A 17,609-nucleotide genomic window follows, 5' to 3' on the forward strand; every position below is an offset into this window, starting at 1 on the left:
ACCCTCCTATTTTTTATATTTCCTTTTAACAATGAAGAATTAAGGCACTCTGAAAATGAGCTGAGATAACGAAAATACTGCTTGTAGCCATCATCTCCACAGATACTGCTAATCCATCTACAGAACTACGTATATGCATAATACTGTGACTTATGTGATGTCAGAGTACTCCATTCGAAGGTGAATGTGACCATTCCTGCACATACTGCACAGAGACTTAGGTCATGATCTGCAGAGTCAGGAACTTTCTCTTTTCTCCCACCATGAAACAGAAACTGTTGAAATACAGCTCACTATCAGCATAGGTTGGGGTTTTTTTTTGTTTTGAGGTGCAGTTTTGGGGTGGAATTTTGTTTGTTTGTTTTACACACTAGCTGCGCTGATTTCATTTAGCCACTTCCCCACACTCAAAAAACCATTACCCAATGCTACCAGTTTTTCAAAGAACCCAGACACTCACACAATCAGCGCAACACAATATAATTCAGAGGCTGCAAAAGTAGGTTTTTGACAATCTTTGTCTTAAGTGGTTTTAAGCCAATAAAATTCTAGGAAAATATTTTTCTGTTGTTGCAGTTAATTACTTCTTGTTAGCTGAAGTAAAAGCTGAACAGCAAAACTAAGTAGACAACAATAAAAGACATTGTTTTAAGGACATGAACATCATATACACCTTCAATGCTGAGATGTACCTAAGACAAGGGGAAATTATACAAGATACCAGGAGAATGGTTAATGTGTGCAATATATAATACAAAAAAATCCAAAAACTATCATAGTGTTTTCAAGCATGGTGACAACTAATCAGATAGGAGTGGATCTGCTTCTATGCCTTTCAGTGTGCCCTGGAGATCCCGTACCAGTTCAAAGCCCAGTACTGCACATAATCTAAGGAATGTTTTTATTGTACTTACACCTTCTATTCAGCTGACCACTGCACTAGAACTAAAAGCCCATACTCTACCTGCAGGATCCTGTCCTGTGCTGCCGGAGTTTTAGGAGTCCTTAGTGCTATGCTGTTGTTGGTCACATTATACTCAGACAGAAGGGTGCTGGAAGCCGAGTTTGTAATTCCAGATTCCTCAGCAGTCTGGCGTGCAATCTCACTTGCCTGGCCTACTTTTACAACTTCTTCAAGTTCTGTATCAGAGATCTTTAAAAGAGAAAATTCCAAGGCATATATTATGATATATAACATACAACCACAAGAGAACATAAAACCACGAGATCCACTTGATAAAACAGAAAACAGTGATTGTCATTGACTTTATAAGTCATTTATTGATCAATGAAGAGCTCACCTGAGGAGCTGGAAGCACTAGTTTACTTCTTTTTTTGGTAAATTCTGACACTCCACTGGTCTGTAGAATAGCTGAAGGCAGGTCTGACTCTTTTTTGCGTTTCATATGTTGTTTGTCTTTTTTGCGCTCTCTTCCCTCCCTTTCACTGTCATTATGGATAAGAGAATCAGTTTAGAACATACAGGAAAGCTACAAAGTCAACAAACAAGAAAAAAGCAAAAAGCCCGCACCCTCATCAAAAATTGGATCTGATGAAATAAAACGTGTTGCAGGAAGAGTGAACCACCTGGTGGTGTGGAAGTTCAGTGATTAGACATGGTGTGCTGATCTTGCAGCAGAACCCAGAACAAGGCTGTGTAATGCTTCTGAATTCTGGAATTTAGCAACAGATGGTTGCTCCACCTACAATCAGCAAGGGCATGGGAGTAAGTAAAAAATGTCAGTCCAAGAACTTAGATAGCAAGAATTAGAGGACATGAACAGTCCCTTTTCCTCCAGCAGCTGCTGAGGGAAGATGAATATTTTGTGCGGGATATGGGAACCAAGTTCTCTTCAGTATATAATGAAAATGGTGTTTTCTTCAAACAGCAATGGATTCAGCCTCTGCAATCTTAATTTAGTAATCCATGGCAGTTTGAAGCTCCTGCCAGACTCTCTGAACTAAGAACCATACAGTAAGAATTAATTAACCTTCTCAGTAAAAAGCAGTTGGCAGAAGTAGTGGAAAATGCAACTGTACAATGAAATATGTGCCATACTGCTGCTGATGAAGATGCACATTTAATTTTTCAACTGCATGTTTTGGGATTTTTTTGGAGGGGGAAGATTCTACGTAAGAACAATTCCATCAAAAGTAATACTACAAGTAAAATCTACTCCTGTAAGCAATCTTAATAACGTTATAAATTGGAGAAAGGACTACAAATACACAAGCAAATCTACTGTTAAAAAAAAAAAAAGAAACCTCAAAAACCTTAAGATTTCCATTGAAAGAGCAAGAACGTGCCTGAGAAACTTTATTCTCATGGAAAAAGGGCTCAACCGGACCTTTTAGAAAGACAAAGCAATACAGAAGACTGAAAAGGCAGAAGCAATCTGCACTGGTACCTGTCCCATGGAAAATACAACTCCTGCCCACGTAATATTTCAGGCATTTTCATGACTTAACACATATATATATGTGTGTGCGTCTTTTTTTCAAATATACTGTTCTCTGCTTAGTATAACACAGACTTACGATCTTAATTCTCCATCCAAGTCTTGCTGACGTAGCTTCCTGAAATCTGCATCCAGGGACTGGTAGTTTTCCTCCGATGTATCATAAAAACCAGGGGCAGGCTTCTTTTCAAATGGAATTTCTGCATTATAATCCACACCTCTCTTCTTTTTTCTTTTCTTCTGGATCTCAATTCCAGCAGCCCGAAGTTCTCGTCTTTTCTGGAGAGCAGCAAGCCGTCTAAGAAAAAGTAATACAACGTGATATAAAGTGCACGCCTACAGGTGGCTCCCATATCCGAAGATCTGGTACTACTTTAATCAGTTGCTGCTGAGCAGGGCTGCGTGTATTTAAACATCAAGAATGAAGCTCTTGTCATAAACGACTATCAAAAAGTCTGATTCTGCAATGACTTAAGGCTGTGCCTGACTTTATGCATGGTAAATGCTCCAGAGTCAACAAAAGCAGCCCCAGTATAAGAAACTAAGCACAAGCTTACCTAGCTTCTTCCAGTTGCTTCTCTCTTGCTTTTCTTTTGGCCTTCTTTCCCTGCGTATTAGCCAGACGAGCTCTAGCTTCAGACAGCATTTCAAGTTCATCTACGATAGTACAGATAAATACAGTTATTAATTTGCACTTAAAGATGGGAGTAAGGGAAAAAGTGACATTAAGATCAGAAAGCAATCTTTAAAAACTGAATGAATCAATGTTTTCACAGGCATTCTGCATGATCGCTGAACTAGTTTTCTCCAAGTTGTTCCAATATATTTTCTAAATCTTTGGCCAGATGAAATGGAGGCTCTAAGAAAAAAAATACCTAATGTTGAAAATAATTCAACTAATAGCCACAGCAAAACAAAATATCTACACAGAGGCAAAATGACCACACTAACAAAATTTTAATTTCATTTACATCTTCATCTGAGAGTACTATATCAGAGAACTTGTTAATTTCATTTCGATACAGATCCAAGAGCACCATGTTTGTGAACCTGTGACTGTTCAAAAACAGCACTGGTCCTTTCATGGAATTTTAGCAACATTCATTTTTTTAGTTCATAACATTGCTATGTGCAAGGCAAAAAAGTCATGTCGTCCTCCTGTGCTTCAGCGTGGATTCATATGGGAGGTAGGAGCTGATGGGAGAAGATGAAGATACAGCAATAAGAGTGCAAACAAGCAGAGCAATTGTCAAAGCAAATAACAGTCAGTCATGGTAAGAGATGGCGAGGACAGATTAGAAGGCAGAAAGCACACCAAGAAAAGGAAAAGAAAACTGGAAAAGTGTAACTGACTGGCCAGATACAGAAATAAAACAAAACCTGTAAGAAAAAATCATCAGGGAGTGGAGAAAAAAAAGACAAAAGAAACCCAGGGTACAGAAGCTGTGTAAAAACTAAAACCAAAGATATCAGATTTCTGACAAAAAACAGTTATCAAACTCCTATTTTACCTTCATCCATGTCAATAGGATCTGGCCTGGCTGGTTTGGTTTCTGGATTTGGATCAATTTCTCCAGGTTTAAGTTTCCGAGGATCATCAGCAGTTTCTTCTTCATTGTCTCTCTGAGCAGCTTTGTCCCTAAAAAGACATCGTATGTATGTCACAACTGGCTCTTTGTTTTCCCCCAGGCTCACAATAACCATCCCTTAAACATCCCCAGAGACTGATAAAAAAAAAAAGTAACCTTGCACTATGCACAAACCTGTTACACAATTACTGCAGAAAAGATTCATGAACTAAGATTCTCAATCTTAAATCAGACAAGAGAAAGAAGCCGACATAGTATTACATTACAACACTAAAATATATTATAAAATACAGTATTGACAAAGCTAATAGTAGAGATGTCTCCTTGGGTAACCTTTAGCAGTAAGGACAGGAATTCAGGCAGTGTGACAAAACGAACAATTGAGTTTCCAATTACGCTTTTATACTCCACCAATCACAGCAGAATTAAAAAAGCTCACAAGGGAAAATGGCAATTTCCTTCCTTTCTCATGGCCTAAAGAAACCCTCTGTAGCATACAGAGATGACGGCCACACGTTCAGTCATTTCAATAACATGTCTTTTGGGTCTGTCTTTTTTCTTCTCCCTCACACACTCACTCATGCTCATCAGTCAGTCAAAAAATACCCAAATAAGCCTGAAATGGAAGCCTATAAAAGGCATCAGTCTTTACACTCTTCTAGCCTGAATGACCAGAAGCAAGAAAATAAAGACCTATCTCTACTGAAGCCTGCTCTCCAGGTTCCCAAAGCTGCTTCTTTCAAGCTAGATGAATTGATCCTTGAAAGATTTGCTTACAAAAAGACGTCATCAACTTGAAACTACCACTCTTCAGCTCCATGGGGGAAGGGAACGACACAGCACCACAACAAACTCCGAAGATTTTCCTGGTATGAACCTCTAGAAAAATTGTAACTCACAGCAGAAATTCATAGTGTTCCAAACACTGTGCAGCGGTTCTCCCAATAATCGGGGCAATGGTTCTCCACTGGGTTGGCATTAGCTTGGCCAAGTGCAACAGTTTCTCCTCCTCTTCCCGTGACCACTCTGTCTTTTTGATGCTCGGGTCTAGCCATTCATACCTGTTAAAAGTGAAAAAATTAAGGACGACAGATGCAAGCTATCCATTGATTTGTCTTGAATTAATTCAGAACAGTGTTTACTCAAATCATCACAATGAGACTTCAAAATCTTGTCATGCAAATTTCATAGTTTCAAGTTTTTTCTGTACAAAAGGATGTTACTCCAGAGTATTTTTATCACATATGTATTTGAGCTTTAAAATGCATTATTTATCCACCGCTTTTCATACAGATACTGCCTCTTCTTCCTTTCCCCATTTCTATTCTGGCAAAGCGAGGAATCACAAAATTAATCCAGAAAAAGTAAATATCACAACAAATAACCGTACAAGAAATGGTAGATCTGTTTGGTCTGGATCCTTCAACAGTTATCTTATTAATCTTTAACTGTGCCAGTACTGTTACCTTTATACAGAAGTATTCTAATAAATATATACAGTTCAGTACTGGAGAAAGTAAGTCTGATTCTCAAATAGATTTGTATGGCATGTATTTGCATTTGGTTTAAGCTTGTATTTTTTTCAATGTTAAATGAAATTCCACAGTGCAATTTCTACACATTTATCCTCAAGCTATTAATATCTTAAGATTTTACTTCCTTGGTAATACTCACTGACTAAAAATGTGTAAATACAGGGAAAAAATCATGTATGCAATTTTAAGCAATCCTGCATTTGCTAACACTGCAGTCACTGGCAAAGAGAACATTTGGCTATTTTTGTTCAATTACTTTCAAGCAATAGGAATTTGAAATATCCACAGTAGCAGAAATCAAACAATCTTAAAACTATTGTTCCTCTGTGGACATAAATTAATCTGTGCTAATTTCTAAATTTCCACTAATTATGCATCTCATATTCCCAGACATGGCACTTCTCACTTACCATCTGGCTTTGCACTGCTTTGCTGATTTTCTATGCAATAAAGAAGCAATACGAGACCACTGGTTTTTGCCATATTTCATCACAGCTGCTTTAAGAATTTCATCCTTTAAAAAACAAACAAACAAACAACAAAACCACTGTTATCACAAGAACTTGCAAAACAGAAAGTCCGAGCTCAAGCACAGAAGGCGACGGTGGACTTCATGTAACCAGCTAATCCAGTGGAAACAGCACAGCGCTGCTGCTTCTTTTCCACTTTTTATTCCCTAGATGAATGAGGATTTGTACCTCAAAGGCAAATTAAATCAATAAAGATTAAACGAAAAAGACACCTGACGATTATTGTAGCCAACTTCACAGACACAACAAAACTTCCAAAACGGTTACTTTCAATCACCGTTTTTAAAGGTTCTGTATGTCTTCCTTGAAGGACAGCAATAAAGAGGTAGGGAAGTGTTTGTCTGGTAATGACACAAGATTTGGAAAAAAAAATAGAACTGATAGATATCTTTGGGTGTCTTGTTTTAAATAATACCATAAAATTATTTTTATTTGCATATTTTAATGCAAATGCAATATTTATCTATGAATGGAATACGCTCTTAAAAAAAGAAAGTATCACAAAAATAAAGGAACTTTATAGTAAGTTTCTCTTTTGGAATTAAATCTTAAAATAGATCACATTAACGTTCAGAATGTTAACATCCAAAAGTGCTCATCCCAAAGCTTATAAATTTCTGGGGGCGGGGGGGGGGAATGTAACGGATTCAGCTTGAGAGTCAGGTTGTTCATATACATCAAATTGTGCACTGAGATTTCATCAAAAGCTAGAAGTCATACCAATTGTCTGTCAATCCATCCATGAATCCCTCTCTCTCCTTCCCCCAGATAAATGAGTTCATTATTTCTGGTTTCCTCACAGGTCACAAAAATGGTATTGTAAATGTATCAAAGCTATTCGTGCAGCCTTGTCAACCACAGATGTTCCTCTTCTGTATCCAATAACTACTCGTAGTTGTGTTCAGAATGCGCTCCGCTGTACCGTGCAGATGCTGGCCATCAAGGACAGATACTCTGTCTAGCACAGGCATCTCTCAGAGCGCAGAGCAGCTTTAACCGTAAGCCGATGATGAGCTCTGTCTTGAGCTGCTACAGGGAGCAATTCGTATAATTTCTATTTAAAAATAAATAATAAATCCTCTCTTGTTTTTTAAAATGTACTTGGTGTTACATGGCATACAGTAGCCATACTGATGACACTGGCAGGCTTTTTTGCAAGTAATGAGTCATTTTACAAATGACTTCAAATAAACTGGTTCTATTTTCTCTATTTTTAATGTTGTATATATAATCAAAACGTTCATCAAAAAAATAGCACCAAAGAGAGCTATTTCATCTCTGGTACTCAATAACGGGTGAAACGATGATCTATTTCACCCACTGCTGTTTCTCTAAACGGTCACCAAAACTAGTCAATTATGGAAGACCGTAAGAAGAGGGTAAGCATGCAGTGGTTCTTCCTATCCTCTGCTGACCCCCAGTTTAGCTGCCTCTGGCACATCGCTGATATGTCACAAGTGGTTAAAAGCACATGCAGTGTATAGTACCTTTACCGTCTATTTTTTCCTCACTGCTTTCTGGAACTACATACATGCCCAGTGTTTACAGTACCCGGTGACCGAGTTCTGGATTTCACAGTGTTTGGGTACCTTCTTTTGCTTTAAACATGCCATCTAATAAAACGGACATCCTTGATTTCTTATGTTTTTATTTTCCCTTCCTCGATCAGTTGCAGTTCTGAAAACGTGATGGCAAACATGGCAGAGAGGGAAGATTTCTTCCTCTTTTTTGGAACGACACATAGATTTCTGTGTACAAAGCCATTCAGGCTGCAGATGAAGAGCCCAGATCCATCTTCACCATTTCCATATTGGAAGGGTCTTCAAGGACAAGAGATTCCAGCTCTTTTGTACCACTAGAGAATAAGAACCCTGCCTAAGACACACCACACTCCAGGCTGCAAAACAGACATCTCCAAGGACAACAAGGCCCACACATTCCCTCCACCCGCTGTGGGGACGGTTTCTCTAGGCAGCAGTGACAGGACACAGGCAGGGCTGAGCTCCCTGTCCACCCTAACACTCAGCCTTCAGGGCAAAAACCACCCATCTGACCTCTGCCCACGACGGCAGGGGACGAGGAGGAAGGTCACAGAATGGTAGGGGTTGGAAGGGACCTCTGGAGATCTAGTCCAACCTCCCCTGCCAGAGCAGGGTCACCCAGAGCAGGTGGCACAGGAACGCGTCCAGGCGGGGTTGGAATGTCTCCAGAGACGGAGACTCCACCACCTCTCTGGGCAGCCTGTGCCAGGGCTCTGCCACCCTCAAAGGAAAGAAGTTCCTCCTCATGTTTAGGTGGAACTTCCTATGCTCAAGTTTGTGCCCATTACCTCTTGTCCTGTCCCCAGGCACCACTGAAAAGCGCCTGGCCCCATCCTCCTGACACCCACCCTTTAAGTACTGATAAGTGTTGATAAGATCCCCCCTCAGCTGTCTTTTTTCCAGACTGAAGAGACCCAAATCCCTTGGCCTTTCTTCATAAGGGAGGTGTTCCAGTCCCCTCATCATCTTTGTAGCTCTCTGCTGCACCCTCTCCAGCAGTTCCCTGTCCCTCTTGAACCGAAGAGTTCAAGTTCAAGAGTTCAACAAGTCCCTCTTGTGCCCAGAACTGGACACAGTACTCCAGATGTGGCCTCACCAAGGCAAAGTAGAGGGGGAGGATGACCTCCCTCCACCTGCTGGCCACACTCTTCTTGATGCACCCCAGGATGCCATTGGCCTTCTTGGCCACAAGGGCACATTGCTGGCTCATGGTCATCCTGTTGTCCCCCAGGACTCCCAGATCTCTTTCCACCGAGCTGCTCTCCAGCAGGTCAGCCCCAGACTGTCCTGGTGCATGGGGTTATTCCTCCCCCGGTGCAGCACCCTGCACTTGCCCTCACTGAATTCCATAAGGTTCCTCTCAGCAGGCCCAGGCTGCTGAGGAACGGAACGGAACCCACCAGAGTGACAGGCGCTGTGGCTGTAAGCGCCTAAAGCTCTACACCCCTCGCTACAGAGGGCCCCAAAAGATCTCAATTTTCCCCCTCACTGTTAGAAGAAAATGGGATACGTGAAGAAGAAATGAGATAGATGAAACCCCAGCGCATGCGCACCACGACGTCCCCACTGAGGCCTGCGCACTACCGCAGGACCACCCCCCCCCCCAACCGCTGAGGCTCCAGCCCTTGCGGGGGGGGGGGGCGGGTGGCGGCGGTATTGAAGCGATCATGGTTCCTACCTCGGTGTTGCGCCACACGCCGCCTTTAATCATAATCCGCGGCATCTTGGCGGCGAAAGGGCTCGGAAGCCGGCAGGGAGAAAGCGGTGAGAGGGAAGAAACGTTGCTCGCCTCAGCGGGGCCGGCCCAAACCCCGCGCAAGCGCCCTCCGCCGGCAAAGCGCGGAGTCTGCGCATGCGCGGAGCGGGCCAGACGCCGAGCCGCCTCACGCGCGGCGTTGTGGTGGCTACCGCCACCTGTCGGCCGGCGGACCGAACGGCAGAGCGGCCCGGCCCCTGCCCTTAAAACGATTAAATTCGGTAAATTCGGTAAATTCGGTCAAATTCCGCAACGGACGCAAACGGGGAAGGAAGGGGAGGGCGGGAGAAAAAAAATCAGATTTCGCCAGTGTCACATTTAACAGCGTGTTTCGTTAATTTGAGGGGAAAAAAAACGCGCGTTTACTGCAGGCCAAGTGGAAATTGAGGTAGAAAACAGCAATATAAAATCATAGAGTGGTTTGGGTTAGAAGCAACCTTAAAAATCACCTAGTTCCAACCCCCCTGCCATGGGCAGGGACACCTCCCACCAGACCAGTTGCTCAAAGCCCCATCCAGCCTGGCCTTGCAACATACAGTAAAATAATTAAAAACTTTCATCTTTTCTTCGTCTGTTATGGGTGAACCTGGACAGTGGTTAACCACACTGCAAAGTGGTCCAATTCACCTACACTCAGCTACTTCACCCCGTGTTTAACTTTTATTCCCTTATCTAGCAGACGCCCAGCAGAAAAATGACACCTATTTGCTCAACTTTTTTGTCATTGGTGTGAATTCCTATTATATTTTACTGTTTTGTCCAAATTCAATATATTTTCACAAGAAAAATTCAGCACATGTTTTGGGTTGAAAGACAAAACTTCATAGTACGATTTAGGAAAGGCTTTGCTTTTTGTTAAAACTCTGCAAGAATAAAAAAAATATGACACTTCTGGCTAGCAAGAAAAAACATATTAAAAATCAGGAACGGCCCATGTCCTTATTTTAAAACGAGTATGCCTTTACATTTAAATTCCTTTGACTCGGCAGACTGAGAATCCCTTCCAATCCCCAGAAGTGCAGTGTACTGTATAAGGAACAGAGGGGAACCTCATCAGTCGTGAAACACTTTATTTCTTTTTATTACAGGCAACCACCTGGAATAACTGTTTTTACAAACTCATCAAGCTCCATCTGAAAGTGTCTTCTGTTGTTCTTACAACTCTAAGTAACTCAGACTGTTTACAAACTCATTTAAAAATATCTTTCAATGAATTTACCTTCCTTAAATGGGGCTCCCTTCTTCATCATTGTACACCATACTTTTAAATAATTATTCGTTACTAGATTTAACTATCCTAGTCTGATCTGATATACAGGCTTCATTAATATACAACTCCCTTCACATTTTTGTTTCCTCTTTTTACCTGTTCTTTTGAAATTGTCTTCAAATAAATGATCGGAATCATACAGTACTGCAGGTAAAAATTCTTCCACGCTTGTATAACTGTGTTAATATTTCCCAGAAAGTTTTTTCTTTATTCTTATCAGGATAACATTCTTCTTTCTCACAACTGTATTTGGTGGTCAGCTCAGTCATTCTAAGATCTGAATCACACATTCCCAAATGGGGAATTCCCAGCCTATAGCAAAACCATCCGGAACCACCAGGGTTCACAGCCACAGGTATTTACTTGTCTGATGTTACTGCAGCTACAAAGAACTCAATCACCGAAACACCTTTGCTGAGAAGGCTTTAAATACATGCATCTATTCACGAGTTTCAATCCGCTCTTGGAAAATTGCGTCCTGAATCACAGAATGGCTGCAGGACCCCTGGAGGTCCCCTGGTCCAACCCCCTGCTCAGGCAGGGCCACCCAGAGCTGGTTGCCCAGGACCATGTCCAGATGGCTTCTGAGTATCTCCAAAGAGGTATCTTCAAAGAGACTCCACCACCTCTCTGGGCAACCTATCTCTATTGATAAAGAACAGCATACATCTGCGAGCAGTGAAAAAGCTGCACTAGGTTCACGTTTACATTCTCTAAATGAAGCTATACATCTACTCCGCTGTTTCATGAACTGAACTGTAACATCAGGGGACAGTTGGCACCAGCCCTTTGCCACCGTCTTCCCTCACACCAGAAGGTAACACTGCTGTTATCAATACCACAGCCAGTGACGTCCACACAGTGTTTCGAGCACCCTATGATTCTCTAAAACAAGCAAAGGTTTGTCTCGACTTGAATATAAAGTGGAAAGAAGCCTCCATCTGTCTTCACCATACCAGGTAACAACAGCTGTTTGTCACAAGCGGTCCATATACATGGTATTTTCGATGCACAGTAAAGCTCTTTAACAAAATAAATTTTACAGTTCAAGATACTGCCAAGATTCTCAATGTAACTAAGTAGTATTTGCAATATATCAGCAAGTGATTAAATTAACAGAGAAGTTCTTTGAAAAGTACGGTGTTGTCCATTTTAAGAAACAAAGAGCACAGGAACTACCAGCCTGAGAAAAGATAAGGCATTTCATACTAGATTAACATTAGTCTTTTCCATAAAATTGATGAAGATTAATTTAAGGATTCTCAGTATCATAAAATATCTGATTAAGGACAATACCATTTTTGTCAGACTACTGAACTATTATCAAAAGTACAGACAGTATAACTGCCTAATAAACCCTTTATATACATACACATATAGAAAACATTTTCATATCTCAATTATCCAGTGATAACAAAAACCTTCTGTTTCTTTAATTTTATGAGATACTATTTTTATTTTTTTTTTCTATTGCAAGTATCACAAGAGAATCTGGGAGTAGGGAGTGCAACTTTCAGGAGATCGGAGGTAGCGTTAAGCCTCCACAGTGACAATTTTTAAATGAAAAGTTATTACTATATGATATAATGTGCACTTCCTTCCCTCCCTTTAAACATTCTTTCAGCTAGAAAAGAGATTTATTTTTTTTAATTGATTTTTTAGAAGAAAAGAAGTGGCACAGAATAACTAAACTGATGAACGCTGGCCAAATCATAACTGATTTCATGGCATTAAGAAGTCACTTGGGCATGAAAAAGTGCCTCCAAGATCTTCTTTAGCGCAGCCTGTGCTGGAACTGAAGTTCTCAGAAGAACCGGGAGCAAACCAGTACCCTGAGTTTCACTGTCTGGACCCAGACAGCTTTCTGGGGACAGCAGGGGAATGTAAAGCAATGAACAAATTCAGGACATGCAAACCTCTCCAGAACTGAGTGCCAACTTGCAATTCCCAAGCTTATATTCCAAGCTTATGCTGCCGCTTATGCTTTTCCAGAAGTTTTTTGGTAGGCAGAGTCACATTACACTTTCCACACTTGTACTTCTTCGTGTGTGTTTTCACATGCTTTTGGAAAGCACGTTTATCTACCGTAGAAAATTTACACCTTCTGCAGTGCAGCTTCAAATGAGTCAGCAAGTGGCGCTTCAGGTGGCTAGATGTGCGGAAAGCCACAGCGCAGCGGTCGCACTTGAACGGCTTCTCCCCTGTGTGAATTCTCAAGTGCGGCTTCAGGTTTCCATTGTGGGCTGTGGAATAGCCACACTCTTCACAGGTGTATGTTTTGACAGGCAGCTGCATTTGTTCGTAGAGGCAGCCAGCAGACGAGCCTTCCTCACAAGAGTGTGAAGCCAGATGCTGTTTCAGGGACAGCCATTTGTTTGTCGAATAGTCACAGCGCCTGCACTTGAGATACTCCACGTTAAAATGCGTGACTCTGTGTCTTTTCAGGTGACTGGAAGTACGAAACTTCTTCTGACAAACACTGCAGCTGTAAGGTTTCTCACCTGTGTGAGTTCTTACGTGGAGTTCAAGGTTGCTTAAAATGTAAGTAGCATACTCGCACTCTGCGCACTGATAGAATCGTGGCTGACTTTGTGCCAGCAAATCATTTTCTCTGCCCCTCTGGACCTCTGGCTGTACTCCACAGACTTCTGAACCCAAATCTCTTTCTGGACACATGCGTACATACATTTCATGATGCACTCCAAGATTCTCTAAACAGCTACCTTCATAGAGGCAATGGCCAAACTCGTGTCCATTTTTTATGTGAATAAGGCTGTGTTTCTGCAAATGGTTTGCCGTTTTAAATGTCTTATTGCATTCTTTACACACAAACAGTCTTTCATCTGTATGTATTTTTAGGTGCAGCTGAAAGTCTCTATGAACGGCAGTTGCGTAATTACAGCGCTGGCACCTGTACATTTTGAATGTAGACAAATTGGAAGGCCACGTATCCTTTAAGTTTTCCACGAATCGATGATACGCATCATCATCTTGAACTTGTGGATGAGAGGCCCTGGAGTTGAAGAGAGGTTCCTCTTTGCAAGTGACAGAATTCAGAGGAACTCCTGATCTATTCCCAGTAACAGCTACGCTGTTGCTTCCATGTCTGTTTTCATGGAATTTCTTTCCAGAGCACATTTCCTTATAGTCCTGCACATCACCTGCCCGCTTAAAGTCAGGAGCCAGCATTCCCCCACTGAGACAATCATTTTCATTAGCAGACAGGGACGGAGTAACATGGTCCTGGGAATCACCGTCAACTTTGCATATTTTGCTTTTATGATATTCATTGCTCTGATTCGTATAACCATTGGCAGTAGCCGTAAACTGTTCATGAAATTTCTTATGAAAGCTGAGATGTCCTCTAGAGTAAAACACTATGTTACACTCATCACATGTATAATTCTTTAAAGGTCTTCGAGTTCTTTTTCTTCCACTTTCAAAGTCGAGTCGCTGCCCTTGGCGGGTTTCTTTGCCCGCATGTGATCTTCTGTGTCTCTCTAACCCTGTGATGCTGGTGAATGCTGACTGGCAGAACTCACAGGAATAAGGTTTAGCCCCTGTGTGTATGTAGCTATGCCTTACCATGCTTGCAAAATATAATGAAAAAAAGGTGCAAAACCTGCACTGGTAGAGCTTATACCCAGCATGCCAGTACATGTGATTTAACAGATAGGACAAGCTAATGCAGGAGTAATCACATTGAGGACACTGGTAAGGTGGTCTCTCTTTATGTCCCTTCATGTGATGAATAAAAATCCTAGGATTTGATGAAGCAAAGAAACAAATTTTGCAGGAAAAACTAACTGGCACACCCAGAGGTGTAAAGTCCCTTTCAATTTTGATGAAAAATTTCTCATACTTACTTTCTTTTTTCTTGGTCTCAGATTTTCTTTCTTCAGAGTTTCTCTGCCTAGCTTTTCTCACATTCATCCTATTTTTTCTTGCCTTTTGCAGCCTACTCATTTTCTTATGAAATTTAAGGTGATTCCTAAGGTTGACAGAAAAGAAAAAGGTTCTTTTACAAAAGCAACACTTATGTATTTTCTTGTCTTTATGAGCTGAATAAACGTGTTTCTTTAGCTGTGCACTGCATTTATATACAGAACTACAAAACCTGCACTTGAAATTCAATCTTTCATGCTTATTTACAGAACAAGATGCTTTAGGAAGAGGTTTGATGGTCACACTATTACTTAGCCATGCTAAACCTTCTTGCTGGCTTTGAAATTCTTTTGGGCTTGCATGAGGAGAAACAACTTTTTGTTGCCGATGTCTTTTTTTAGGAAGTGGAATTAATGTCTTATAAATATGCTCTCCAGTAGTATTTGATTCAGCAGACGTGGAAGCATTCACCTCCAGTTTCCCTCCATCATTTAGCAGTTCTTCTGAAGTAGAAGAACATCCGTTAAGAAATGGAGCAGAACAATTATTGGTAAATTCCATTTTTTCTTTCAAGCTGTGCTCCAAAAGAGAACTCAGTGTTTCATCTTCAAATTTGCTTCTCTTTCTTTTTCTATTATTAGCTTCATTGTCTCCATTCTTTGAAGAATCAGGATCTACGGGGGGATAAAAAGTCACATGTATGACATTTCATACGATCACCAATGTTAATGATTAATTGGTAGTTAAAATTCCAAATTATCTAATGACTTGCTTGCTCTTCACTCCTTTTGCTTCCTTAGTATTTCCCTATCTCCACTTCTTTCCTAATGTCTCTTCCCATGCTTTTCCCCCCCTCAACATTTAAATAATGCTTTAAGAGAAGTTATGAGCCTCTTTCTTTCCACTCCCTCTTTTCACTCAAAGCTCTGAATTTCACAGGACAACACTGCATTCCCTACAATTCTTAATGCAGCAGCTTTATGCCAGAATTCCTATGAAAGGACTTTCACCAAACTTTGCTAGGGCTCCATTCTCACAAGTATGGTACTTCTGCTTTTTTTTTTATTATTATTTTCAGATCCTTTTCTCTAATGAAATGCCACCCTTTTGCAAACTGCAGCACAATGAAACAGTATGAGTTTATCGTGGTTTCACTACTTTTCAAAGGAGTCTGTGAAAGAATTAAGCATACTCCAGCCAATATTCTTTTTCTGCTGTATAAGATATTAATCTAAGTTGAAATACTTACTCCAAAACAAATGAGTTCGGCCTTTAAAGATCCCTTCCAAACCAACACATTCTATGATTCTTCCTGTACACTTTCCTACCCATTTCAAAAACATGAAATTTACCAGATTTCTTAAATTCTTGCACTAGTCTTATTAACAACTAACTTACCTTCCATTTCAACAATTGTCTCCATCTCCTTGTGGATTTCTGGTTGTTTCTCTTGACTGACATTAGAAAGAACATTTGCAACATTGAAAAGTTCTTCATGTTTGGATATTGCTAACAATGTCAATTGCCTGCTTGTCTCGATGGTCTCACCTCCACCCTCATCGCCAGTACAGGAGAAGAGAGGAGGAATCTTCTGAAAGCCGTCATCACCATCACATTCTTTTCTGTCACTGGTTTCATTTATCTCTGTAAGCTCTGTTATGCAAGGTGACGTAGGCAACACATAATTTTGACTACACTTATCCGTGCTGGTATCACACTGATCACTTAGAGGTGATTTTGTTCTGTTACACACACTCTCAGCAATGCATTTCTCTTCAGAGCATTTCATACCGTTATCCTTATTTGTAGCAGTCTTGTTTTCTTCACAAATGGTTCCACTGTTACCGTCATTTGAAGGTGTCACATTGCTATTGAGGGAACCACTATTGTTTAAGCCACCCTCCTCCTTCCACTCGGGAACGGAGACTGCTGGCTTCTCCGCCTCATCCTGCGGAAAATCATCATCGCTCAACACAAAGATGGTGATTGGGAGAACAATTTCAAAGACGTCCGACTCTGGGGACAGAAAAAGAAAACACTAATCCTATTTCCCAAACACCTGAAGAAATCGCAGGCTCCCCCCACCCCCCCCGCTGTGCGCATGCGCACGCCCCAGCCTCCAGCGCGCAGGACGCGGGTTAGGCCCCCCCTCGCCTAGGTCCCTCAGTCCCCGCCTCAGTCCCTCAGCCCCCACCCGGCCGGAGCCCCGCTGGCTCTCTACCATCTAAGGAGGCACCTACCGCTGTCGTCCGCCGGCTCCGTCCTCCCCTGCTCCACCGACATCTCCTGGCCCGGCTCCGCGCTGGGATCAAACCGCCTCGGCCGCCGCGCACGCGCCGCTCTGTCGCGCACGCACACAAACGGGGCGGGGGCGGCACTGACCATAGCGCCGTTTCCCAGGGGGCAACGGGGGGGGGGGGCGGTGGGGGTGCGCACGGCTGCGGCCTCCTGATTGGCTGGAGCGGCGGGGGGGCGCGGCTGCAGGAGGGGGTGGAGCATCCGCTTCCCCGAGGTAGCGCTGCGCGCGGTGGGCCGTTTGGCCTAAAAAAAGAGTTTAATTACGCGTTTAATCACCCACCTGAGGGGGTTTCGAAAGCTCTGCGAAATCTATTCCTGTTTTAAGCCAAACAAAAAGATGAGGTAGCCCGTCAACCGGGCGGTGTCGGGGGGGGGCTCGGTGCCCGCGAGCCTTCCTTCCTCACGCAGAAACTCGAGAGACGCTTGTGGCCGTCTAGATGGAGGGAAAGCAGATAAGATGTTGCTGAGGGAGAACGGAGCTCGGTCAATCAAAGGAAACAAGCGTGTTGTATCGCCCTGCAGATAACAAAAAGATACAAGGAACCCGACTAGGGAAAACGGGGGTGTTCTGTTAAAACTGCAAAGTTGCTTGGTATTACAAAGTGTCAAAAATAAAAAGTATGTGTCCTTTAGGTGAACTAAGCTCATTTTAATGTGGAAACCACACCTCCAAATCTTAAACTGTAAGCCTCCCAGATGAGACCCCTACTCACCGAGCATGTGTGGTAATTTTGCAAATGTACTAT

General features: G+C 42.0%; 2 protein-coding genes across 2 annotated transcripts in view; both read right to left on the reverse strand.

Moving 5' to 3' along the window:
* Positions 1 to 9,492, reverse strand: part of CDC5L (cell division cycle 5 like) — a 35,933-nt gene extending 26,441 nt beyond the window's left edge. Inside the window, exons 1-8 of the mRNA XM_074582050.1 lie at positions 9,333 to 9,492; positions 5,994 to 6,097; positions 4,948 to 5,109; positions 3,971 to 4,098; positions 3,017 to 3,116; positions 2,539 to 2,757; positions 1,302 to 1,446; positions 965 to 1,153 (exon numbers count right to left, since the gene is read on the reverse strand). Of these exons, the coding sequence (XP_074438151.1) occupies positions 965 to 1,153; positions 1,302 to 1,446; positions 2,539 to 2,757; positions 3,017 to 3,116; positions 3,971 to 4,098; positions 4,948 to 5,109; positions 5,994 to 6,097; positions 9,333 to 9,377 (1,092 nt within the window). The 5' untranslated portion in view covers positions 9,378 to 9,492. The remainder of the gene's footprint in view (positions 1 to 964; positions 1,154 to 1,301; positions 1,447 to 2,538; positions 2,758 to 3,016; positions 3,117 to 3,970; positions 4,099 to 4,947; positions 5,110 to 5,993; positions 6,098 to 9,332) is intronic.
* A 971-nt stretch (positions 9,493 to 10,463) lies between these two features.
* On the reverse strand, positions 10,464 to 16,932 carry LOC141741407 (uncharacterized). Its single transcript, XM_074582051.1, has 3 exons — positions 16,806 to 16,932; positions 15,964 to 16,581; positions 10,464 to 15,239 (listed from the first exon to the last, which is right to left on the reverse strand). Exons 1-3 carry the CDS (start codon positions 16,846 to 16,848, stop codon positions 12,634 to 12,636), a joined length of 3,267 nt encoding a protein of 1,088 aa, XP_074438152.1. The 5' UTR covers positions 16,849 to 16,932; the 3' UTR covers positions 10,464 to 12,633.
* Positions 16,933 to 17,609: the final 677 nt, after the last annotated feature.

Source organism: Larus michahellis, chromosome 3, assembly GCF_964199755.1.
Source record: "Larus michahellis chromosome 3, bLarMic1.1, whole genome shotgun sequence".
Classification (NCBI taxonomy): Eukaryota; Metazoa; Chordata; class Aves; order Charadriiformes; family Laridae; genus Larus; species Larus michahellis.

Bases quoted from the DNA above. Each gene is read 5' to 3' on its own strand.
- LOC141741407 (XM_074582051.1), bottom strand. From the start codon at position 16,848: ATGTCGGTGGAGCAGGGGAGGACGGAGCCGGCGGACGACAGCG. The intron at 16,582-16,805 runs GTAGGTGCCTCC...TTCTGTCCCCAG, and splicing joins GGAGCCGGCGGACGACAGCG to AGTCGGACGTCTTTGAAATT. The intron at 15,240-15,963 runs GTAAGTTAGTTG...ATCCCCCCGTAG, and splicing joins GACAATTGTTGAAATGGAAG to ATCCTGATTCTTCAAAGAAT.